We start from the raw sequence: 24,342 nt of genomic DNA on the forward strand, positions 1-24,342 counted from the left end.
TAAGGATGAAGCCAGCAGCGGTGTTGTCCCCCACGCCTCATCAGGCATCACCCTTTTCCTCTTACATTTATTGTCTATTTGCATAGATTCACTTTTGAAGATGGAATTCTCCTAGAAGAAGGAAAGAAGGAAGAAAGAGGAAGGAAAGTAAGAGAGACAGAAGAACTGGCTGTTTCACTTAAGATTGGTGTGTGTTTGTGGGATTAAATTTACCCACTTGTTTCTAGGAGCACACAGATTACTTAATCTATGATCTGGATCTTAGTATTAGAACTAAAGCTTTGATGGAAATCACTTAGTTACTCAGAGGAAACAATTGTTAGGAGAGGCAAAGTGGCTATTCCTACGTCACGCAGGTGGTTTGGGCAGGGCCAGTCTGAGAAACCAGGTCTCCTGACTGCAGTCTGGGATCTCTTCACGACCCTCTTCCTTCCTGCCCTGCTGTATTTTTGGAGCAAAGACAAATAGATATACACACAATGCTTTAGTTACGTACATTAGCTCTGAGTCATTCTGTATTTTTTTTTTCTTGTCCTCATTTCAAGGAGAAAATTTAGTGTTCTCATTGCTAAAAAGAGAAGAAAAAAACTATTTGATTTTCTGCACTCATGATGTATTTCCATGCATAACTTGATCTCTAGAAGCATTTCTAGCTTGATCCCCATCAGAGCCTTGGAAGGCCAAGGGAACCTGGCTAAATGGATCCGGGGTCTCCGTTCTTGTGGCTAGGACTTTTGCACAGGGCTTGGCAGTACCCTGTTGAGGCATGGCCAGCCTGCAGACAGACACACTCTGAGAGCCCTTCCCTCTCCACATCCTGAGTCTGAGATCAATGAACCAAGGAGGGACAGACAAGGCCAAACTCTGCCACCTGCTCCTGGAAGGAGGAAACAGTGGGAATACTGTTGCTTTGGGTCTTTAGACTTTAATCCTGCATGTTCTCGGATGTTGCTCTCAGGTCCTCCAGTCCTCTCCAACTTGGGAATAGTAGGAGAGGAAACCATAACCAGAATCCTTCCTCCCCTACAAGGGGATGGGGGCAGAAGCCATGGGAAGCTGTGAAAAGAAAGGGATGTCTTGTCCATTACAACACAGTCCACTGTGTCACTGGTAGGACCATCCACACTCGGGTGACAGAGATGGAAGGGGTAGTCACAACTACAGCACCAGCTTTGAGTTTCCAAGGGGAAAGCAATACCTGGAGACATGGTCTGGGTCTAAGAGGGTGAATTTACAGGGCTGTCCCCATGGTTCTGTGGGCTAATCCTTCATTTTCAAGAGCCAGAATCCCATATGGGTGCCAGTTCATGTCCTGGCTGCCCCACTTCCCTTACAACTCCCTGCTTATAGCCTGGGAATGCAGCAGAGGATGACCCATCTCCTTGGAACCTGCACCTGCATTGGAGACCTAGAAGAAGCATGTAGCTCCTGGTTTTGAATTAGCTCAGCTCTGGCCATTGTGGCCATTCTGCCTCTCCTTCTCTCTATAAACCTGCCTTTCAAATAATGAATCTAAAAAAATAGAAGATGAAATTGCACAGACAAATGTGAAGTCTGGACTGAGGCATCAGAAGAAGTCAATTACATCATGCCAACAGATCAGTGACTTATGATTATCCTTGATTTCATACATATGTCCATGATTTCGTGTGTGTGTAAAATTTCAGTTCTCCACAGCTTCACTGCTTCACTGAGAAAAGTCATCACTGCCACACAGGTGCCCCAGATACCAGCGAATTCACAGGCAGTCTGCATTTGATTGTGTTGCTGTCAGATGGAGCCAACCACTGCCAGTTCCCCATCTGGAAAACTGGAACATGGCAAGGCCCCAAGTCGTTCCCCATGATTGTCCTTCTTCAAGGACTTGTCTGCATTCATGTAGGGCTGATCTTTCACTTTATGTAGCTCAGAAGAGCCCGAATACAGGTTGAAGGATTGTTCTGGACACCTCGAATTTGGGACATATCCTAAAGAGGATGCTCAGGATGCCAAAGACACTGAAAAATCTGTCACAAGAGACCAAGTTTACAGACTGTGATGCATAAAGATGAAAGAAAAGTGCTGTAAATCTGCCTTCCAATGCCTGAGCAGCCATTTCTTGAATGGCAGCTTTGAATCTCTCCAGAGGGGATAATAGTGAAATTGGGCAATATTATGGGGTTGCAGGTATCTGTTCCTTTAGGGGAAGTGTGTGCAGAGGCTTTGGTGGAGTGTATATGTTCCAGTAATGAGAACCTGTTTTCTGAAGCAATAGGAATTGCATGATTCATGTGGACTCTTGGAGCTGGAAATGAAGCACGTGTGCTCTTTGTGATGATCGGATCATGGTTGAGTCAGCTTACCACGGCTGTCAGCAGGGCACCGGAGCACATCCAACTGTATGCAGCACTTGCAGTACATCATCAAGGATGTAAATCCTGGTGCAGGTTAACCTGGGCAGATTTAAAAGTCAGTTCTACAATCTGTAAACCAAGTGGCCTTGAAAATATGTGGAATTTTTTTTTAATCACTCATTTAAAAAGTTAAACTTAGAACTGTTACATAGTAATAAAGCATATTAAAGGTTTTCTTTAACTTATCAGACAATGAGGGAGCAAGGTAATTGTTCTAAACTCAATGGATTATTGGAAAAGCAGACACATTAATGAATCCAGACTAATGAGCTGGCTGAATGAACAAATGGAGGCAATCTTGGTCCTCGCACAAGACAAGAAAAAGGTAACTGAAGTATTACTGGACCCAACAAAACGAGTCTATGTAAAGACCAGCATTAAGTTTGTATTGTTGCACTGTCAAAGGGAGTAAAAGTTGAGTCTGATACCCTGGGAGGGTGTGATCTAACCATGCATGGTTTCCTACTGAGGCACAATCTTCTTGGGCTTTTTACAGTCTCTTTTGCCCAGCATGAAAGTGGCAATAATTTTATGCCAGTCGATTTGCTGTGAAGAGGTAAAATATGATGTGTGGCCTGTGCTGTGGTCAATTCTGTGAACATTGCAGGATTTTGATAAGGTACCCAGTAGGCTGGCTGTTTGGATGGCAGACATACACCGTGGGAGCCCTGGGCAGCTCTGCATAGTGTATGACAGCCCAGAAACAGGCACAGTATTGTTCACTGTGGGAAACCACAGCAGCAGATTCTATGCAAGGATTTCATAACACATGTACCAACTCCTTGTAATGGATGGTCTTGTTTAATTTTAACTTAGTCTATAATTAGATGTAATCTTCCTATTTTCCAGATGAGAACTGTGGTGGACAGATTTCTAAATGTCCCCACAATCTCTTCTGAAACTCAGGATAACCTTGTGTATGGCACCATTCAGCTGGACTCTCTCTCTCCATTGTTTGGAAGAAGCCAACTGTCATGCATCCCTGCAGTCATGGGAGATGAACTTTGGCCATAACCTGGGACATTTGGAAGTAGTTTCTCCACCAGTTGAGCATCGAATGAAAACCCAGTCTTGGCAGATATCTTGATGGAGACTTCGTAGGATCCCATAGTTGACTCACAGCAATATGCTAACTGTGTGTCATTTTCAGCAGGGACATTTATGGTAGTGATTTCATAGCACTAAAGAATCATATACATAGTCATAGTGTGACTGTTAAGTAACTTGCTCAGTTCCCCTGTAGAATCATGGAGCCATGATTCAAACTCCATTATTTCTGACTGCAGAGGCCAGCCCTGCCTGTGCTGGGCTCTTCTTTGACTGCTGCACCAGCTAGAGGCAGAATTCACATCACTACAGTCAGATCCCAGAGCGCACTTTGTCATCTGGTGATTACTCCATCCAAAAAGTAACTCAATGCTGAGTCCGCCTGATTATCATGCAGGAAAGCTGAAAAACTGGATTACATTGGTCCCACCTGGAGTGAGTTCACTGGAACACACACACAGGTAGAGGGGAAAGCCATTGGTATTTTTTGTAAGGTCTGCTTTTCAATTTGCAGCTAACGTTACAGTACGGTGTTCCAGCACATGGTACTAATGGGGAAATCAGATCATTGCTACATCCTGGAATAACAGCCTCATTTAAAGGCATGTTTCTGGCAAAGCTACAATCCTGGTTGTCATGCATATACAGAATATAATACACATCTATTTTGATACAAACATTGCTTGCTAATATTGAGCAAAAAGTAAAGTTGCTAAATTGTTCCAAGACAGTGAACAGGGCTAGAACCTAATGCTCCAGACAGCCCTCTACTGAAATAGTTTGCACCCAGTTATTTTTTTTTCTCAAGATTCATTCATTTGTTTTATTGGAAAGGCAGATCTGTAGTAAGAAGGAGAGACAAAAAGAAATATCTTATACCCACTGGGTTACTCCCCAAATGGCTACAATGGCCAGAGCTAAGCCAATCCAAAGCCAGGAGTCAGAAATCTCTTCCAGGTCTCCCACATGGGTGCAGAGTCCCAAGGATTTGTACAATTCTCTTCTGCTCTCCCAAGCCACAAGCAAGGATCTGGATGGGACGTGGAGCAGCTGGGACTTGAACTGGCACCCATATGAGATGCCAGAAGTTGCAAGGCAAGAATTCAGTCACTATCCTATCGCAATGGGTCCACATCCAATTCTTCTAGCCTCAAAAGGGTAGAACCCAAGTTAGTTGGCTTGGCCTGCACCAATCATCCTCCTTAGGTGTTCTGAGAAATGTTCTGGACAAGGAAAAAGAAAAACACTGAAGTGAAGAGAATGAGGCAAGGGTGTTGTTGTGACGTGAAGAGCGTAAGAACAGGTGAGACAGGGAGAGCCCAATGACACTGCAGCCAGCTGCCTGTTTTCCTCAGAGAGGATGGGCTTGATAAAATTCCTGTCAGCCTGTATAGCACCCAAACACCAACCACATAGGAAGAGAAATGATCTCTGAGAAAGGCCTTTTTCCTGCCCATCACCATTCCCAACTAACTGAATCCCAGAGACCTGTTCTGAGTCCGTCTTGTCTGCCTCCTTTTCAGTCCCCTAAATCCTGGAGTGCTGCTTCTCCCACTTTCCAGATCTTGTTGTAAATAAAATCCACACATTCATGGGTTAGTGTAGGTCCTAACAGTTAAGAAACATTGTGCCTGGGCTCCATTCTCAGCAGGGACTGCTGGTTCCAGCTTTCTGTCAACAGAGCCCAGGGGAGGGAGGGAATCTGGCAATGGTAGTAATGGGTCAAGTAATTAGATTCCTGGGATCCATATGGGAAACCTAAAGTTTATGGCTCCTGGATTCAGCCTGCTTCAATCCAGATCATTGCAGACATTCGGAAAGTAAACCAGTAGAATGGGGGTGTGCCTGTATCTGTTCTGTCTCTGCCTCTATCTCTCCACCTCTCAAATAATACAAATTGTTCTAGATGCAGGCGGTATCTTGAGATGGAGAAGCATGAAATGCCCCTGAATGGAAGGCCTGTGCTGCGCCTTGTTTCAGATTGAGAACTTGGAGCTCAGAGTCAGCTTACCCAGTTACCACCCTGTAGTGAGTGGCAAAGAGTTGAAATCATGTTTTCTAACCTTTTCCTCCCTGCCCCACTCCTTTTTGTCTACATATGCAGCCTGTTCTCACCTTCTCATGGCCCTCCTAGAATATAATCAAGGCTTGTTTCACGAAGTTCAGTACTGGTCCCTTACAGTTCGGGACAGTAGGTTCTACAGAACTCAAGCTTGCAGTCATACTACCATCAGCAGGCTGGGAAGTGACCTTCCTGCAGTTTTCTTCCTAGTAGCCCGTTGGGAATAGGAGTGAGGCAGAGCTGCAAACTCCGCCAGGTTGGGTGTTTTTAACATCATAGCTGATCTCTGGTACACTCCCAGAGCTTACTAACATGCTTCTGGCCCAGCAGAGCAGTGTGAGCCATGTCCACACTAGTGATATACTCTCCAATGAAATAGGTTTCCCACAAGACCATGGTGCCTCGAGGATGGAGTGGATCATTGGATCATCTCTGCTGTGACCCAGGGCATGACGCAGAGTAATTCAGTGAGTTTGTACAGAATCAAGGGCTGCATGAATATGAAATTCAGAAGCATTTTGGGGATGAATATGGAGCCACGGGAGGGGAGGAGTGCAGTCATTGTCCTGACGGCCCCTGTCTGTGCAAGCACAGCTGGCAAACAAGCCTTCTCTGCCATGCTAATGCTGGCGTGCAGCACACTCTTTTTTAAAAAAAATCTCATTTGGAAACTTGAAGCCACTAAATATTTGCATTCTAATGATTTCCAAAATGAAAGGGGGAGAAAAAACTGGAATACTCTGCTTGAATTCTCATCCTACTTTGTGTCAAGGAGCTTGGCTCTGAAAAGAGCAGCACAGCCATTGGTAGAAAGGTACTAAAGGGATGAGAAAATACAAGATGTTTACACCTTTTTGTTTGGGCCTGAGAGGACTGGCTGGCTTTTTTTTTTTTTTTTTTTTTTATCCGAAGGAGAATAGCCTCCATAACCTTGTCAGGAAAGTAAGTAACACGCCAATTACTCTCAGCCATTTTTCCTCACTGTCTTCAGCCTGAAATTGACAATGCTGGAGTCTGTTCAGGCTGCTGAACAGGTAGGGAAGGTAAGTGCCTACTTGGGGTAGTTTTGGCCCTACTGGAAAGATTGGCTCCCTTTTCCTCTGGAATCTCTCATCCTCAGATGGAAGTCCCCAGAGAAGCACCTTGTCCATTAGGGCAAAGCGTTATTTCCTGTTAAAATGGAGATTCCAAGTGTTCTTTTATTCCTCCTAAAGTAACAAGAAAACTCTCAGATGGGGAGTAGTGAGTGCTGATGAAATCAGGATGAAAATGGCATGTTCTCCGCTCCGTGCAGACAGTGCAGGAAAGCAATCCGCAGGAGTGCGTCAGGAACCCACTTTGATAGTTGGAGTTCAAATCCTCCAGGGATTTAGTATATGAAAGTGATCCTACAGGAAGAAAATCTACATGCACAAGATGTTTGCCCTAGCATTATTCTAATAACACAGAATTGGAAATAGTCTAAACCTAAGTGTCTAGTGATAAGAGGATGCTTATGTATATTTCAGGGCCCTGATGTCATAGACTATGGCTCTTTCATTAAACATGACTGCTTTGAATATTTTATAGCTAAGTAGAAGGAAATTTATACTTTAATAAAAGAAAATACAGATACAACATCTTAACAATATTTATTTGTTTAGGAAATTATATGGCTAGATCTTTGAGCTAGAAAGGACAATGGAAAAGGAAAAAAATCATTGATATATTACATTTAGAATTCAGAATGATGACTGTTATTTTGATTTCCATGCTTTGCTTTAAAATGTCTTTTGTGCATTGAGTCTTCAAATGTCAGAATTGGAAATGGGCAGGGTTGGGATATCTGAGTGAAGACAGGCAGTTGGAAGTTTGAGCCATCGGGGGATTTGGGGTTGGTGGAGCTTTTGGCCTTGCAATGAAGAGAGCAGTTGGGGACATCTGCATCCCACATTGGACTAAGCACCTCTGGCTCCTGGTTCTGGCTCCTGCTGCTGCAGACCTCAACCTACCTGAGAAACTTGGGCTAGGTTCCCCGCTTCCAGCTTCAGCTGAGCCCAGTGTGCGCCACTGTGGGCATCTGAGGAACAAATACATAGATTGGAGCTCTGTTTCTCTTTCTTGTTCTCTCCGTCTGCCTGTTAAATAAAAATATATAAGTAATAGATTTTTGGAAGGTTGTTAGTCTGGTCATGTAGTGTTAATCAGAGGTAAAGGAAATTAGGGCAGAACTGGACGACTGTATAGATTTGGAGACTGAGGGCATTTGGGGGTGGAAGAAACAGGGTTGCCTCGAACAGGTGCAATAAACTCTGGACTACACATCCCAAGTCCTCAGTAAAATCTCATACTTGGAAAAGACGTGTGGCAGAGCTGGGGAGAAATTGCTGTCTGTTACAGAGGTCTTCTGTTGGGGGTTGTCTGAGGCAGAATGAAGCCCTGCAGACTGTGTTACTGCTATTGAACCAATGTATTACTGCTCAACCCACATATTATGTGTGACCCCCTACTGCAGCTCTGCTGGGACCTTGCATCCTTCCCTGCTACAGTCTCTCAAATATGGCAAGATTACTATCAATTGCAAAATAAGGAATCTAAGGGCTGTGAAATTAAATAGCACAAAATCCTGAAGAGAAGGAACTGAGAATCAAAGGTGCGACTGATTCTAGATTGTATGCTCTTTCTGATAGTAAACATCACCCTTGGTTTAGTGTCTTACAGACAGCAGATGCTCCAACAGTGCTCACAGTAGGTGTTCTGCAAGTATTTGTTAACAGAAACATTCTCTAGAGGCTTGACATCATTCTTGTGGCTGAGTGCCTGTTCGTGGAAGGACAAATTCAGACCTCAACAAACACCCATAGAGCTAAGCAAAGAATATTTTGTTTACCAAGGTGTCTGAACTTTGATTTTTAATAAGACCTTTGTTTTCCCACCATGTCGTGTCTCATGCACTCTGGCTTCAAAGAGAAGTAAATACTGGTATTTCTTTCCTCTGCTTGCTCAAGGCTTACTTTTTCCTTTTACTCAGTAGTAAGTTCCACACAACCCTTCCAGCTCTCTAGTGTGTTATTGTAAAATCAGTAAAAATGGTCCTGGTGAGAATGAAGTGGATAGAGATGCAGTTCGGGTGTTTTTGTGTTCTGCCCCAACGTGTAACATATAATTTCCTGAATGTGCGTTCCTGAATGGGGTGTGCTGTGCAATCAGGGAGACTCTACAATGACAGTCTGATCATGAGTGAGAGTGGACAAAGAAAATGGGTGGGGTGTGCAGCCCAGGCCTTGGTGGAGGAAGATCTGAAGTAACCGATGTTTGCTGGAGCTCCTTCTTCACTTGCCTCGTGGTAAGCATGCTCTGATAAGTGCTCATGCAGGTATTTTCTTTGCCTCACTTCATGCATAGGAAGAACAAAGTCCTGGAGGAAGGACAGCATGAGCGTAAGCACAGGTAACTGGAAACTTGATCAAGAACTCACACACAAATATGTCTGTTGTTCAAGACCCTTCACATTCTAAGAATCTGAGGTGCTCCATTTTCAAGTGGCTCAGTGTAGATGGTGAGCAGGAAAGCATACGAGGGGGTCCAGGAGCACGACAGATGCTGCCGTGTCCAGGGAAGCCCAAGCATCAGATGGGCAAAGTGTGGAAAGGATAGAATGAGGCTAGGGAAAAATAGGCATGGGCTCTGGATAGGAGGCCTGGAGGGAAAGAGCCAAGGGGCAGCAGGAACCTGTCAGGAACTACCATGTAAGTGATGGAAAGAAGTGGCCATGCCTCAACTAGGGCCTTACTCGTGGAGACAAAGAGGTAGACCAGATGTGGAATATTACTCATATTCCATAGAATAAAGGGCTTTATTCTTCATTTCTGGAGGATAGTAGTTAAAAAGGCTTTGAGTGATGTGGGAATGAGGACAAGAAAGAATAGAAGGGCTAAAATCAAATAAACCTTATTCTAATGTGTATGTCCCTGCTGGTGATGCAGACATGGGATCTGTCTGCTGTGGACATACCAGATGTCACTGTGTGACACCTTACTTTGTTGGAACAGTTTGTCCTAAAAGGCTTTGTCAGAGGGCACCCTTACCTACCTTTGACTTAGAAACCGATTTAGGAATCAATTTTAACGTACGTATCTTTTCCCTCTTTCACATTTCCAAAATGAGAATGTAAAGTACAATCAATGGCTGTCATAACTTAATTGGCAGTTTCCCTTTCTTAGCAATTTATACAATTATGGTATGTCTTACAAATCAGAGTGTCTGAAAGACAATGAGATACAGTTAAAGTGTCTCTTGGTAGAGTTCCCCTAAGGTGGTATATGTTTGAAGTCCAAATGACAGTACCTTCCAGATATGATTTAGAGTCTACAAACACCCCAGGCCCTGTTCAATAATAAAAAACAAACCCATTGAAAGTAGTCATTGCTAATATTTGTCAAGGATTGATCTCAGCATCTTGCTATCTCTTTTACAAATGGAGAAACAAAAGCATGTTCGATCCCCTCCCCCTACAGCTGTGTGACATTGAATAAGCATCTGCATTACAAAGACCAGAGGATTAGAAAGGCTAACGTAGTGCAGTGTTACATATGTAGTGCAGCCAAAATATAAATTCATTCACACTCTGACTGCCATGTGTATGCCCCAGTGATGAGCAGTCCTAAGTGACCTGCTGCCCTTATCGGCAAGCTGAAAGGAAGGTATCCTCTACTGAATGCCCACTATCTGCCAGCAAGGGTTTTCTGTTGTCTTCTGAAATTCTCCTTCAAGACAGGTACTCGAGCCCTGCTCTGTAAACCTCTGTGGCAAGGCTAAACTGGAGACCATGATGTGTGCCCCAGGGCCCAGGCCTTGCCCTCTCGGGAGCTCCCGTGGTGCTTACTCAGGTCATGGGCGTGTTTTCCTCGTGTCCTGGTGTGGTCCCCCAGCCAGGCCATCCACACACCTTCCATGTCACCTGGGAGGCACCAGGGAGCTTAGACCGGGCTGCTGACTTGTTTGAACCTATTGCTGAGAAGACAGGGCACTCAAGAAGAACTGTCTGGTCACAGTTGCATCAGACAATCACTCGGGAACATTTCCAGAGGCAGGTTCACTGCAAAACCACAAAAGTGCATGTGACACACCTACCTGAAACTGGCTACACCCCTGTCTTATTCTTCCAGGCATTTTGGTTGTTTGCTCTTATCTGGTTCCACAGAGGTATTCTTGAGATAAACTCCTTTGGAGTTTCGCATGTGTCTATGTGGTGTGAGACATGTGTCATCCTGGGCTGGTGCTGATGGAAGTCTGGTGCTCTCGACTCGGTTGAGATGTAGAGCCGGCAGATGCTCTCAGAGCCAGATAGCGTGAGTTTCGTGGGCCTGTGTCTCTGTGGCAGGAACTCAGCTCCTGCTGCTGCTGCTGCTGCTGCTCAGGGCACCAGAGACAGGGAGCAAACAAATGGGGTGGCTGTGGTGCAGTAAAAACTCCTTCACAGCAGCACACAGCTGGCTACCCGTGGCCTGAAGACAGTAATTTGCTAACCCCAGATTTGGATGCTAAAAGCCTGACATCTCCTTACATGGGAGATATACATTATATAGGTAAAGATATAAATATGAACATATGGTTTTGTCTGTAGGTTTAGGTATGATTTTATTGCCCCTTCCCAAGAATATGGAAATTTTTAATAAATTATTTCCTTTTACCTACCATTGAGCCACTTTTCTCAATAGCCAGTGACTGTAAGATAAAAAGGGAAGAGTAAAGAAATTAGTGATTGATCAGTGTGCACTATTTGCCAGTATTCCAGGCATTTTTATGTATTACTCTTAAATAGTTCTCTTTCCTAGTGTACCTGACTAGCCCATAAAATAGGCTTAGAGATTCCTTATATTCTGTGGTTCATATAAATTAGTAAATATCTCCTTTATTAAAAGGTACTATTGAAAATGGGATCAATGCTTTATATCAATTGTAGAAGACAAAAATCTCTTAAAGTGAGATTTTATCTCAAAAATGGAATTGAAATTTAAAAATTATAATTAAAATAAATTTTATTGTGTGATAAATAATGTGCTGTACTTTTTAGAAAAATGAAGGGGATGTACACATTTTTAAATTATTTTTCACTTAATTAAAATGAGAGAAACAGCTCATGATCCCCGGGCCTACTCCCCAAATGCAGGAGCCGAGAACTCAGTCCTCATATCACACCTCCTGTTTGAGCACCTGCTTCTTCCCAAGGTGCACTTAGCAGCATGCTGGAGTTAGGAGCCCGGATGGGCATTGCGACATGGCAGTTTAAGTTGCCACTAGAGCTGATGGCACTCCTTACCTGAGTGCTGGCTTAGGTCCCCACTGCTTTGCTTCAGATCCAGCTACCTGCAGATGCATACTGAGAAGAGATGATGGCTCACGTGCGTGGGCCACTGCCACTCACATGGGAGGCTTAGATGGGATATATTCATATATCCGTGCACCCATCCATCCATTCATTCATTTTCACTCTTTCTTCTTCTCTGTCACCAATGTGTGTGTGTGTGTGAGAGAGAGAGAAAGAGAGAGAGAGAGAGAGAGAGAGAATTAAACAGGAGCCGACCTAGGATTTAAGCCCAGGTGCTTCAATATGGCAAGCAAGGATGCCAAGAAAGTTCTTAACTGTGACTTCAAATACATACCCTCCAAGTTAACGGAGATATATATATATATTCATATTCATTTTTAATACTGTTTATGTAGTTGAGAGTTACCCATGCCCATGTGGGATTCTGATTAGGGTGGAGAGAGTAAGATATGGAGGAAGGTGGGTGGGACAAATTTAAAAAAAAAGTAATACAAGATGACTTAGGATTTTATTTTTTTGATGTTGCAGGGAAAAGATAGTATGACTTTTTTTTTCATATTTCAAGCCCAGCCAGGTGCCACCTAACTGCAAGATATTGAAAGCTGGTCATTAGGCAGTTGCAACACTGTACAATATTGTGTATTGAATGCCCACAAATGAATGTAGCTGTGAGACCACCAATGATAGTCTCACTATATCCTCCATTGTATGAAATGGTACATGTACATGACTGTACCAATTGCTTTGCCTTTGATTTGTCTAAAAGATTGCCACTTGTTAATGATACTGCTCTATTTAGAACAGCTACCCGGCATCACTGCCACCAACTTTGGAAAAGTCTGCATTATTTGGTGAGCATTGCCTTCTCACTTTGCAAATGGTTCCCATTGTGCTGTTGGCTGCCCTACCAGCTGGTGAGGCAAAGGCAGACCTGCCAGGCCATGGCAAGCACAAGGCAACAGCTGCTGTCAGTGCTGCTTGCCTGGAACTCTCATTAGGGAAGAGTGTTTTAGTTATCAAAATTTCTTCAGCCCTGTGCAATGTCTTTATTGCGAAACACAGCATAAAGCATAGTAAACAACAAATGTCCTTGATTTTTTCCATGTATCTTTTATAGGTAAGAAACTGAAGTTCAGAAATATAAACCTGGCCTTGGTCTAATAGCTGAATGATGAGTCATGAGCCAGATCCAAGCGAACTATTATTGATTATCCGGTACTATGTAATAAGCTATCTGATAGCTTAGCAATCTAATACAGCACATGTTATCTCAAGCCGTGGAGAAGGAGGTCCAGTATGGCTCACCTGGGTCCTCTGCTTAGGCTCTCTCACAGTGGTTATAATGACAGTGGGAGCCTGGGATGGGGTCTGACTGTCTGATGAGAAATAAACCCTCCTCCAGGCTTTCTATTTTGGTTCTTGGAAGAATTGAGACTGTTGGACTGAGTGACTGAAGACCACGGTTGGTTCTGTCCTACAGAAACCAACTTCTCTAACATGGCAGCCTGCTTTATCAAAGCCAGAAGGAGAGCTGGCATTGTGGCGTGGCTGGTGAAGCCACTACCTGCGACACTGTCATATGACTCTTGGATGTTCAACATAATTTATTATGAGACTTTGCAGTCCCCCAGGCAGGCAGGTCCCTCACTTCCTAGCACATTGCTTGAGATTCAGAGAGCATGTTGCAAATGATGAACTAAATACCACTGGGGAAAGACTGACCTTAGTATTCTAGGATGTGAATTTTGCTGCAGCAGAAAGAGAAAACATCACAAGATGCATGGTTTCCTCTCTACTTGCTTTGCCTAGATTCCCACTGTGCCTGCTCGAGCAAGCTGGTCCTGGGATTCTGAGGACCTGGGAGTAGTGAACTGATGGCTAATGGCTCCCATCTCTAGCCCACAGGGAGAAAGTATGTGAGCTGCCAGAGCTTGGCTAGCATTGCCTTTATGTGTGAGTGTCAGTGACAATAAGGGTACCAGAGAGTTTGTTGGCAGCTGTGCTGATGGGGTTGTTGTATATTCCAGCTGATGACACCATTCATCTAGAGAAAGCCAGAGCTAGGAATGTGTCTTGGTATGAAAAAGGCTGATAACCCTATCCCAGGCATAGGCCTCTACTTTCCCAAGGCATACCCTGGAGAGGGCTGGATGGATCTGGGAATGCTGATAAGCAGCTCCCTTGAAATGGTAGAGTGCTATACACAGGGCAGTACCTGATGGAATTGTGTTAGGGCTTCTCCAGTGTCCTTGTTGTTCTCATTCTAGATGAGGAACTCCATATCTGATGAAAGGGAGAAACATTCTGTGTGGTACAGTCTTTGGTATGACCCATCAGAGCTAGAATCTATGCCTACTGTAGCTCATGGGAATCAATCATTTGAGCTATGCCAAGCATAGGGCTGTGTAAACTGGAAGTGCTGTCTCCTTTAATTTTACCAAAGTTCAAAATTAGGAGCTGTTGTCATTGCCATTTGCAGGTGTGAAAACAATCCCCTGAGGAGCAAATGGCAGAGCCAAGGTCTGGGTTTCAGCTCTATCCATCTCTGAAAAGCTTTCTAGGCCATCCCACTGGGATTACTACCTGAAAGCCCAGATTCATAGTAATCATCTTGAATGCTCTTTGAAGTATCCACTTAAGTATTCCCATTTTATAGATACAGACTCTGAGAACTGGAAAGGGGAAGATGTTTTTCTCCAAATCCCATCCAGTGAGTAAATATTAGAGCTGGGATAGCACTGAAATGTGTAGCGTCTTCAGCCAGTTCCTTGAGCAGGCTCTATGATGCCAAGCGGAGAATCACAGCGTCCCTGGTACATGAGGCCAGCCCATGGCAGGACACGAACCCCTGGGCCACAGGCAGGGAGTGACACATTATTTCTGTTAGGAGATTCTCAGGCCTTATAGTAATAGGTCCATGTCTTGGAATGGATGAATCATACCAGGACAAGAGAACAGAATCCTTCATAAACACACAAGAAGACTCGGCTAGCATTCTTTGGGAATCAAGAGAGCCTGAACCTGTTAGCTCTTAAAGGACAAGGCCTTTCTTGTGTCCACTCCTGGCAGATTGGTAGGTAGTTCATTGAGAGAAGGACTTCATGAAGAAGATAGTAGAGGATGTGGCATTTGAGCTGAGCCTTAAAGGATTAGTTGGTTCAGTGAGAGAGAGCGTGTGCAGGGAAGGGAGCGGACACTTGAAGGACCTGCCATGTCTTAATTCAGCTGGTGAAGTCTGCTGTGGCTAGTAAGAGGAGGAACAGAGAAGAGCTGAAAACAGAAGCCTGGTATGTTTTGGAGACCTGTTGTTAGGTGCACCTATGTTTATCATCATTTTTTCCTCTTAATGGGTTGACACTTTTATTAATGCACATTGTTTTATCTGTTTTTGTTTATTTGTTTTATCTGTTTATTATTTTTATCTTAAAGTCTGTTTCAAAATCCGATTTTATGGTAGCTGCTCCAGCTCCATTTTGATTACTGGTGGCATGGGGCTGCACTTCTTTTACCAGCCCCTGTCATTCTGCGTTGGCATGGGTTGATTTAGGGGGACTGGTTTCCCTTGCTGAAGCGTCGAGGCTTCACCCTGAAGTGAACTTTGATGTTGTTGGTTTAAAAAGATAATCATCCTAGGATGCATGTAGATAGTGGGTGGAAATAGAAAAGGAAGTTCAGGAACCATTTTCCAACGTCCTCTACAGTATTTACTGTCTTGACTTTGCTTTTACCAGCTCACGGGATTAAGTGGCACTGACGATATCCATGGGGACCTCTACCACACCTGCCATTGCTTTTCCAGCTGTGACAATATTGCTGACCCCGAAATACAGTGATACTATGCCGGCTGTTTAGCTGTTTGCCTGCTGTGCACTTCTGGTCTTGAGTTTGGTGATTTTCAAGATAGTGTTAATATGTGAAGTTATTTGGACTGATAGTATTTCTTGTATTGCTTCTATGTGTATGGTTAGACCCTGACCTTTGATGACACGCTTTGTAACTGTGATGCAACTCACAGGCAGACAAGGACATGATACATTTGGGGAAAGAACATGGATAATTAGTAAATTAGGAAAAGTGACATCAGTCTTCAAAAGGGGAACTGAGCACCCTAGTTTCTATAAATTTCCTCAGTGTCTCTGGTCTTTCCCCTCCCACAAGGTAGCTTTGACAGAAGCAAGCAGGTGGTTAATGGCTAAACAAACAAAAAACAAAGCCATGGTCTTCAGTTTACCAAGGGCAGCAGAGCGTGGAACTGGGAAGCCAGGGCCCTCACCCTCTGTCTCTCCAATAGCGAATCATTCAGACTGCTTGTGGGTGGCTTTCTTTTTTGTAAGATGGAGGAATAAGGATAGGTCCTTCTTAAGATCTGTTCAAAGTCCTAGTTAATTTAATTTTGGAAAGGGCTTGACATGAGCCAAGTCAGGTTAAGGAACCATTAGAGGAGTGATTTCAGCTTTGATCGCGTCCTCATGCCTAGGTTCCTAGGGATCGGGAAAATCCTTGGTCCTTTTTTGTGGCAGTGATAGACATCAACAGTCAACCATGAAACCCCCTTAACTTGTGATAAATTTCATTCCTTGCAATACAAAAATCCAGACAGCCTCACTCCATCCATCTTAAAGGGTTTGCAAGATCACACTGATTTTCCAATCTTGTTCTAAGCGAATGGAGCAACTGTCATTAGGAGATGACCCAGCCATTCTTTTGGAAGCTGACTTATAGGAATAGGAAATCTCTGGCACACAGTGGCCATTGAAGAGTCCATGGGATCCTATTGACTCTGCCAGTGGTCACTGTCTGTTTGTGTTGTGTCTTTGGCTTGAGATGCAGTCGAAGTGGTGGCTGAGGATCAGGATGGGTGACTGTGATGTCAGCACCTGCCCCCCACCCCCGGGTTGATTCTGCTCTGCCTTCACCGCACAGGAGAACATTTCTACAGATACCTGTCAAACAGCAGACAGATGCGGATTCTAAGATGGAGAGCCTGGTGGGCTCAGCTGCCTCCATCCTTTTGTCTGGGCCCTTTTGCAACCTTTGGATGTTCCAAAAACTGCCCTTGAGCAGCCATGACTGGCAGGAGCCAACCAGGGTCCCTGAAGCTTTATGAACTTTTCTTTTCCACATCTGGGAGTCCAGTGGTGAAGGGGAGGGAAGGGATTGTTCACCACAGCTGAACTGGAAACTAGCAGGCTGCCCTGGCCCTGTTCTTACCACACCCTGTTCTCTGTAGGTTCTCATCAAAGACTCCATTTCCCATCTGTCAGCCCAGGTTTGCTCACCTGCTTGCTTTGTGACCCCAATGCCACAATCCCTTCTGTACAATGGAAAAAGAAAGACAATAATAGCAATGAGCCTGCCCTACAGTGCTGTTCTTGAGTGTGAGCGACAGTGGTACACAAAGGAAACATTTGGACAAAGGCAGAGTATTTGTCCTCTCTTTCCCTGTGAAAGGCCACCTGGTCACCAAGCCTCGTCTCTGTTACATGGGCCGAACTTCACAGCCTATGAGGCTTGCCAGGTGTGGGTGAGCAGGGAAATGTGGGCATTCCCAGGCATCACTGCCTTTCATTTTCACAGCTGCTTCTGCAGAAGCTGCCTGTTCTTCCCTGCCTGCTGCCTGATGGGTTTGAGATCCAGAAAGCTCTTGTCCAGGACCTTTGCATCTTACGCTTCAGAACCATGGGCAGCTATTAAGTGGCCTTCCTTGTTCCAGTATGCTACCCTCCCAGCCCCAGAGTGAAAGATAGCAGGGGATGGCAGCATGCCTTTCATCTCTGAGTGAAAGGCATGCCCAAGACCGTTGACCCTGACTGGCACCATTTTCAGAAACAGCCAGGACGCTTCAGACAGCAGGGCTGCAATTGGCTGCCCTCTTGGCCACAAGTCATCACTCACTCGTGTCGGGCACAGGGACACATGAGGGGTAAGGGACAGAAGAAGGAGAGCAGAAAAGAGAAAAAGTTGTTGCCAGGGATGGAAACAGTTGAGGTTGTAGAAAGGGAAGTTGATAGGAGGCAAGAAGTGCTAAAAGGCAGCAAGACAGGAGGGGAAGAGAGCGCAGCACGCAAAATAACACATCAGGGTCCGGTGACAAAGCAGTGATATAGACGATTTTGCCAGTCTGAAATCAAATGCATACTTACATCGAAATATGCAAATATCCAGGAGCATCTCCTTGATGATTTATGCTACAGACAGGAGCGATATTTGCCAGATCTCAGAAATGCCCATCCCAAGTCTGCTAGGAGGTCTAAGGAGGAAATAAGGCATTTGCTGCCCCCTGCTGGCTAACATTAAGTTTTGCATACTCCCTGCAGAGGGAACCATATCCATTGAAATGGCTCAGATGCCTGGATATGGTTCCTGGCTCTAAAACCAACCTACTGTGGCTGAAGGAGAGTTAGAACTTAAGCCTTGACATATCCCTAAACTTCTCACTTACATTTTACTCAACCTGATGTAGATCTTTCCATAATCCCAACCTCAGCAAGTCCTCATGCAGGTGCTGGTCTTGGTGGCACATCCTGCTGATGCCCCCTCCACTGAGGATGCTCCTTCTGCTTAGTCTCTCATGAATCACAAATCCCATCACTGTGGGACCTTCATCGTGTCTTCATGTGAGCCATTGTCAGCAGCCATGACACCAGCCTGCTAACCAGTGCCCCATCAGATGGCCATCTGTAGTCAGGGATATGGATACAGATGTGGGTATGGACAGGATATGACATTTTACATGGGTGAGGTATGCACATAGATGTGGACTGGTTTGTTGGAAGATCATCTGCCACCTCTTAATGTGGCCTACAAAATTCTTACTCGTATCTGTCCAGGCCCACCTCACATCTGCTGCAAACAGGGAAATTGCTCATTTCTTCAGTTGCTGTTACCTGTATGCCACTTACTCTCACATGTTCTGAGTGAGCCCCTGGGATACAGAGGAGGGAAGCGCATCCCCTGCTCTCCCACGGGAAAATCTGGCAGATTCAGCACCCAGATGCGGCAGCCATCGCCAACATCACTCCATTAAAGTGCACATACCCATTCCGCACAGTTCTGGTTTCCTGTCAGTGGAGTCCCTGGTTGTAGGATGGGCCCTGCTTCCATGCTGATCATCATCTGGGAGCTGAGGATCCCAGATCACAGAGCCACTGCTGTTCGATGCCACGCAGACCTCTTCCCAGCAGGCTGCTCACTGCAAGGCTGGCGTGGGCACCTCTCACTCCCGTACTATGAGTAGGGAATGTCTGACTCGTGGGTCGAACAAGGCCTGTGGAATCATTTGGTGTGGCCCTGCCAAGGAAACCACAGGTAGCATTTGAAATTCAACAAATCCATACCAGGTTAATTTTTTAAGTTGATAATTGTATATGTCCCAGTGAATGGTTTGACAAATGTCTGAATGGCCCCTGGTAGGACAGAGGCTCTTCATCCTTGCTCTGTATTAACAGTGTTACATGGACAAAGCAGTCACAGGGGTGACAACCCCACCGTCTTTGTCATATAGCAAATGTAAGCTTGGGAGTGGTGTCTCATCTCCTTTGCTGGGACATACGCTGTGGTCAGAAGCAAGTCATCAGCTTGCACTGAGGAGAGAACATTTACAAGATCAGGACTCATCAATGATCACCTGAGGGCATGCCCAGCACGCGTGCTCTTCCCAGTTCCAGGAGCGTGGATAGAGTGCCAGATCCCAGGAAGGGCTCCTGTGTTTTCCTTCTTACTCCAGTGATGTGAATTCAACCTGTCACTATCCTCCCTGTTTTTGGTTTGTTTCTTGTTCACTGGCAACAAAAGACAAAATCACTCACGCAAGGCTGTGGTTTGTGATTTGCCTTCCAGGACTAAGAACTTAAAATTATAGACAATCCTGTGTTTAAAATTTTGGGGAATGTGAACAGACCATATGCCCTCCTGTTCTTTTCCATTTCTTGTCCTCAACAGCAGCTCCCATCTCCATCATTTATTTGATTCGTATTGCCAAGTAGTACTGTATTCCATTGGCATTCTGGTTGCAGCTCAATTGGATAGACATGCATTTCACTGCACAGAGATGGTCCCCTCTCCAAGAGAATCCTGATGCCAGGCATGGAGGTTGAGTTGCAAGGACATAGTTGCACCATGATGATGGTTGATGGCTAGTGTTGGAGTAGAAATGCATCCGAGGAGGGCTCACACATGAGCATGCAAAGGCCGAGAAGGCCAGGGAGGGCTTAAGTCAGACATGTGGCATGCCTGGCACTGCCAAGGCGTTGGCAAGTGGAGAGTGAGGATGCGACGGGAGTAGACAGGGAAGAGCAACATCATCCAGGCAATGGACTGTGGGCTCCAAGCGCCCAAGGAAGTGCTGTCATTCAACACGGCTGGCCCATGAGTAGGGAAGCAGCAGATGATGAGGCTGTGAGGAGGACAAGGCCAGGTTGTGAGAGGTCCACACCCCTGCCTAAGGGAGAAACTAGAACCGGGTTCTGTGTCTGAGCTTCTGCACTGTGTGTGTGTACACACTGTGCTCCATGCCAGGGGACCACGCTCTAGGTCAGCACACACAGAATGAGCAGTGTCTTGCCTCATCTGGGACCTGTGGCCACTGGCTGAGCCTGGTCTGCCCTACCAAGCTCACAGTCACAGCTTCCAAGTGCATGCTGGATGACTGTGTCAGAACTTCAGCCACACACTGAGAAAAAAAGTTGTCCTGTTTTACCCACCAAGCCACGGGGACCTGAAAATGAGGGCTAAGTTTCAGTGACAGGTATAGTCTTGAACCAAGTACTGTGTAGGGTAAGTTCTTACCAAATGTTACTGAAGGAGCAGCTGACCCATTCATGAAGGCTGCCTCTGCCAGGCACTGCTCCAAGTACCAGTGCAGGCTATAGCACTGAACAGTGAAGGACATGGGCACATTCACCTGGTCTGTTTTGTAGAGAAAGAAACCAAGTTGCAGTGAGGTTTTCTAACTCATCTGAAGACACATAAACCAGAAGAGATGAAAGAAGATTCTGTCTTGACCTTCACAGCTGATAAAGGGGTGGTCTCGAGGAAGCTCAAGGGTGAACTGGCAGAACTTTTCACAAATGCTGCAGCCCATGTTGTTGGTCTCCAGCCTCTGTTCCCTGACGGTTTTACTGGAGCTATAATCGTCCTGGTGCTGGAATGTGTTCTCACTTCCTTCATCTCTGCGATGAAAAAGGGTCCTGTGCTTCTCAAGAGGCTGATGTGGGCAGATGAGCTGATGTAGGCAAAGTGACCGTAACTGGGCATGATGAGAGTTGATGGTGTAATTGTCACCACCAGCACCATTGTCATCATCCTCTGAGAGTATTTGGAGCCTAGGCTGGGGAGATTCTTGCCATGTGTCACAGTCATGATTTCAAACAAAATGGGAAAACCCAAGAGGCAGTTGGGAATCCTATTCAGGTTCCTAGGCAGGGTTTGAAACAGAGATTCTATCTGTAGATTAGCAGGTTTATTGACCAGGAACTTGACTGTGCCTCACTAAAGGTCAGAGATGAGTTGCGAGCTTCCTCAAGTGGCAGCCAGGGCCAGCAGCAGACATCCTCCAGTCTCTCACATCATGCCCTTGATGTCACATTTGAAGTATTTTTGTTGATCTTGACTGTGAGCTCACAAGGAACACCCAAGGTCTTCATTACTGACTGTCAGCTCTGTGTTCCCAATATCAGCCACAAAAGCAACTGCTGAGGAAGTGAGCAGAAGCTAAAAGAGCATGGGCTAGAACCTGGGGATCGAAAGTATGCTTCCCTGAGTAAGTAGGGTTGGCCTGTGTTCTGCCAAGCTTCACCCTAGACCTGATGATCAAGGATTCTCCATCAGGAGGAGCAGCCATTTTCTCTGTGCCTGACCCCGAACGTGCACACACATGGAATGTTTATATAAATGACATTTTCAATGGAGCGTTGGCCTCTTCTGCAGCCTGAGTGGGGCATGAGGCGGGTGAGCTCTCTGTGAATCGTGAAAGCTCAGCGCGTAGCCCCCTTCAGCATACTGAAGCCTGTTCTTTCCAGCATTAAACAGCTCTGGGTTTGGCCCATGCTGGGGATGGTTGCCTGTAGTAGCACCAACTGCACAGTGAGTAATCTGCATCTGTGGTGACAGAGTCTGTGCTCCCTGACTTTTGAATATTTTGTGTTTTCATACTAAGAATTTTCGAACATATTTTAAAACTGTCATCCAACATGTACATGAAATAGCATTGGTTTACAATATTCTTCTTGATGTTACCAAAAATGTATGGTCACTTAAGTTCTTTCAGGAGTCTGCAGGCTCCAGGGGATGGTCCAGTTTGAGTGCTTACCAACTCACTGCACTAACTAGCCAGTAAAGTGAAGTGGGCGTGTAGGTCAGCCTCGTTGTCTTTCACTGGGGTAAGAATCCCTGCCTGCCTCACCAGTTGTCATGCAGAGCCCATGGGAACACGTCAGAAGCACATGAGTGTGTTCCTTAAAGGATGAGGCCGCCACATTCCCCTCTCCTCAATGGCACAGCATGCCACGGCTGACAGTATCTTCTTTCTCCCGTCCCATATTAGGTTCCTGATTGTTCTGGGCTGCTTGATCCTGGCTGTGCTGACCACCTTCAAGGAATACGAAGCTGTCTCTGGTGACTGGCTTCTGCTACTGGTGAGTGGCATTGCCTGGTGGCGTGGACACCTCTGCTGGGACCCCCACAGCAAGGCAATAGAGGACTCCCCGGGCACAATTCTTCCCTGTTGGCTGTGGCTCTCTGGGTCTACAACCAAGTCCAAGCCTAAAAGCAATCAATGTTTTCATCATCATTTAATGATGCCTGCATGGGCACAGATGATGTAAGGACTGGCCTTCCTGATAAGGATTTACTGTTCACAATCAGGCATAAAGGGGACAAAGATATCAAAACATATTCATTACATGGTTTTAAAATATAAACAGCAGACACGCCACCCTCTGACAGAACTATAGATTCCATCCCTGCACCTGCCTCTGTTCTTTCTCTCCATTATTCTACTCCCTTGACCCAAAGACATCCCATTCCCTTTGAGGTCAAATGCAAAATTTTACTTCTACATAGAATCTCCAAATTCTCTTTCACTCTATGGTCTCTCTCCAGTGCTGTGATGCTGTGATGGAGTGATTTACTACTTGATTTGTGTAACATATGCCAGGGTGCCAGTTAGAAATTGAGAATTGGAGTAGCAAATAATGGTGTGGGCCGGAGGAGGTTTTAGAGAAACACATTCATAAAAGGGGCTGAAAATGATATGACTCATTGGAATGAAAACCTGGGGGAATGAGCAAGGAATCACACTGCACATGTGTGACAGCACATCCACAACAAGCGGGGAGAAGCCACCGATCTATTCTGCTTCCGCTCTGCCACTACCAAAGCAGCAGAATTGCAGTTCTTCAGATCTTCAGAGCAGAAATACCCCATTCTGCACGACTGGGTCCCCAGTTCACTGGTGCCTCTCCATATGCTCCCCTATGCAGGAAACATTTGCTATTTTCGTCTTCGGAGCCGAGTTTGCTTTGAGAATCTGGGCTGCCGGATGTTGCTGTCGATACAAAGGCTGGCGGGGACGACTGAAGTTTGCCAGGAAGCCCTTGTGCATGTTGGGTAAGCCCTGACCCTGTGTCTAGCTGAGCCTCAATCCCTGTCCCTGCTGCATTGTTTCTGTGGGGTGATTGTAAGAAGCTATTCTGGGAACTCGTGTGCACGGGGGAGGCCAGCCCAGCCTCAGACTTTGCCTGCCTTCTGAAGGGGAGCTGCACCTGCCCAGAATGTTCATGGCAGTAATTCTGAAGCTTTTGGGAGGAGGCACCCTTCCCTGGCTTTGGACTTGAGGAGAAGGGAGTATGAAAGTACTGAGAAGCAACAGTTACAAGACAGGCATCACCTGTAGAATTGTGACAGCATCCATCTCCATACTTTCCAGGTTGGCTGGCTAGTAAGATCAAGTGAAACACTTGTTGATAAGTTACTTTGGTAGAGCCATGGTGTGTCCAAATTGCAGAGCTATAAACAGGTTCACACAGCTGAGTTGTTTTCCAGCATATTTGTGGTGAGCAGTGCGTTCCATCCTGACACGCAGGTCTGCAAGAATCCAGCACCTGTGGTCTCTGTCCAACTGCTTTGCTTGTGTCTTGGTCCTCTACACGGGTGCAGACACTGCTGTCTATGTCACAACACAAACCAATGGGGTTCTGTGTGAAATTGTTGCCAAAATCGAGGTTGCACAGGAAAGATATCTGCCTGACAGGACCTATTCTTGGAGTTTCACGGCTCTGTGGAGCATTGAAGTCATTGAGCATCAAGCACCAGTGTTGGAAGGGTCTTCAATGGTATTTGGCCCAAACTGCCCCCCTGGGTAACGTTCAGGAGACTTGTAAGTGGTCACCCATGTCTGCTGGCACACCTCTTCTCACAGGGTGCCCGGATGTTTGAGCCCAGCCTCTGAGTTCCTCCCCTCCACTCAGGCATGTGTACCAGAACACGCCTGACACCACGTGTTCACAGAAGCCCAGTCCCTTGCCTCCCGA

General features: G+C 45.6%; 1 protein-coding gene across 1 annotated transcript in view; it reads left to right on the forward strand.

The window, feature by feature from the left end:
* KCNQ3 (potassium voltage-gated channel subfamily Q member 3) overlaps positions 1–24,342 on the forward strand; it is a 291,856-nt gene that overhangs the window by 222,601 nt on the left and 44,913 nt on the right. The window contains exons 2-3 of the mRNA XM_058668475.1: positions 22,356–22,446; positions 23,293–23,419. Coding sequence (XP_058524458.1) covers positions 22,356–22,446; positions 23,293–23,419 — 218 coding nt within the window. The remainder of the gene's footprint in view (positions 1–22,355; positions 22,447–23,292; positions 23,420–24,342) is intronic.

This window comes from Ochotona princeps, chromosome 9, assembly GCF_030435755.1.
Source record: "Ochotona princeps isolate mOchPri1 chromosome 9, mOchPri1.hap1, whole genome shotgun sequence".
In the NCBI taxonomy this organism is placed as follows: domain Eukaryota; kingdom Metazoa; phylum Chordata; class Mammalia; order Lagomorpha; family Ochotonidae; genus Ochotona; species Ochotona princeps.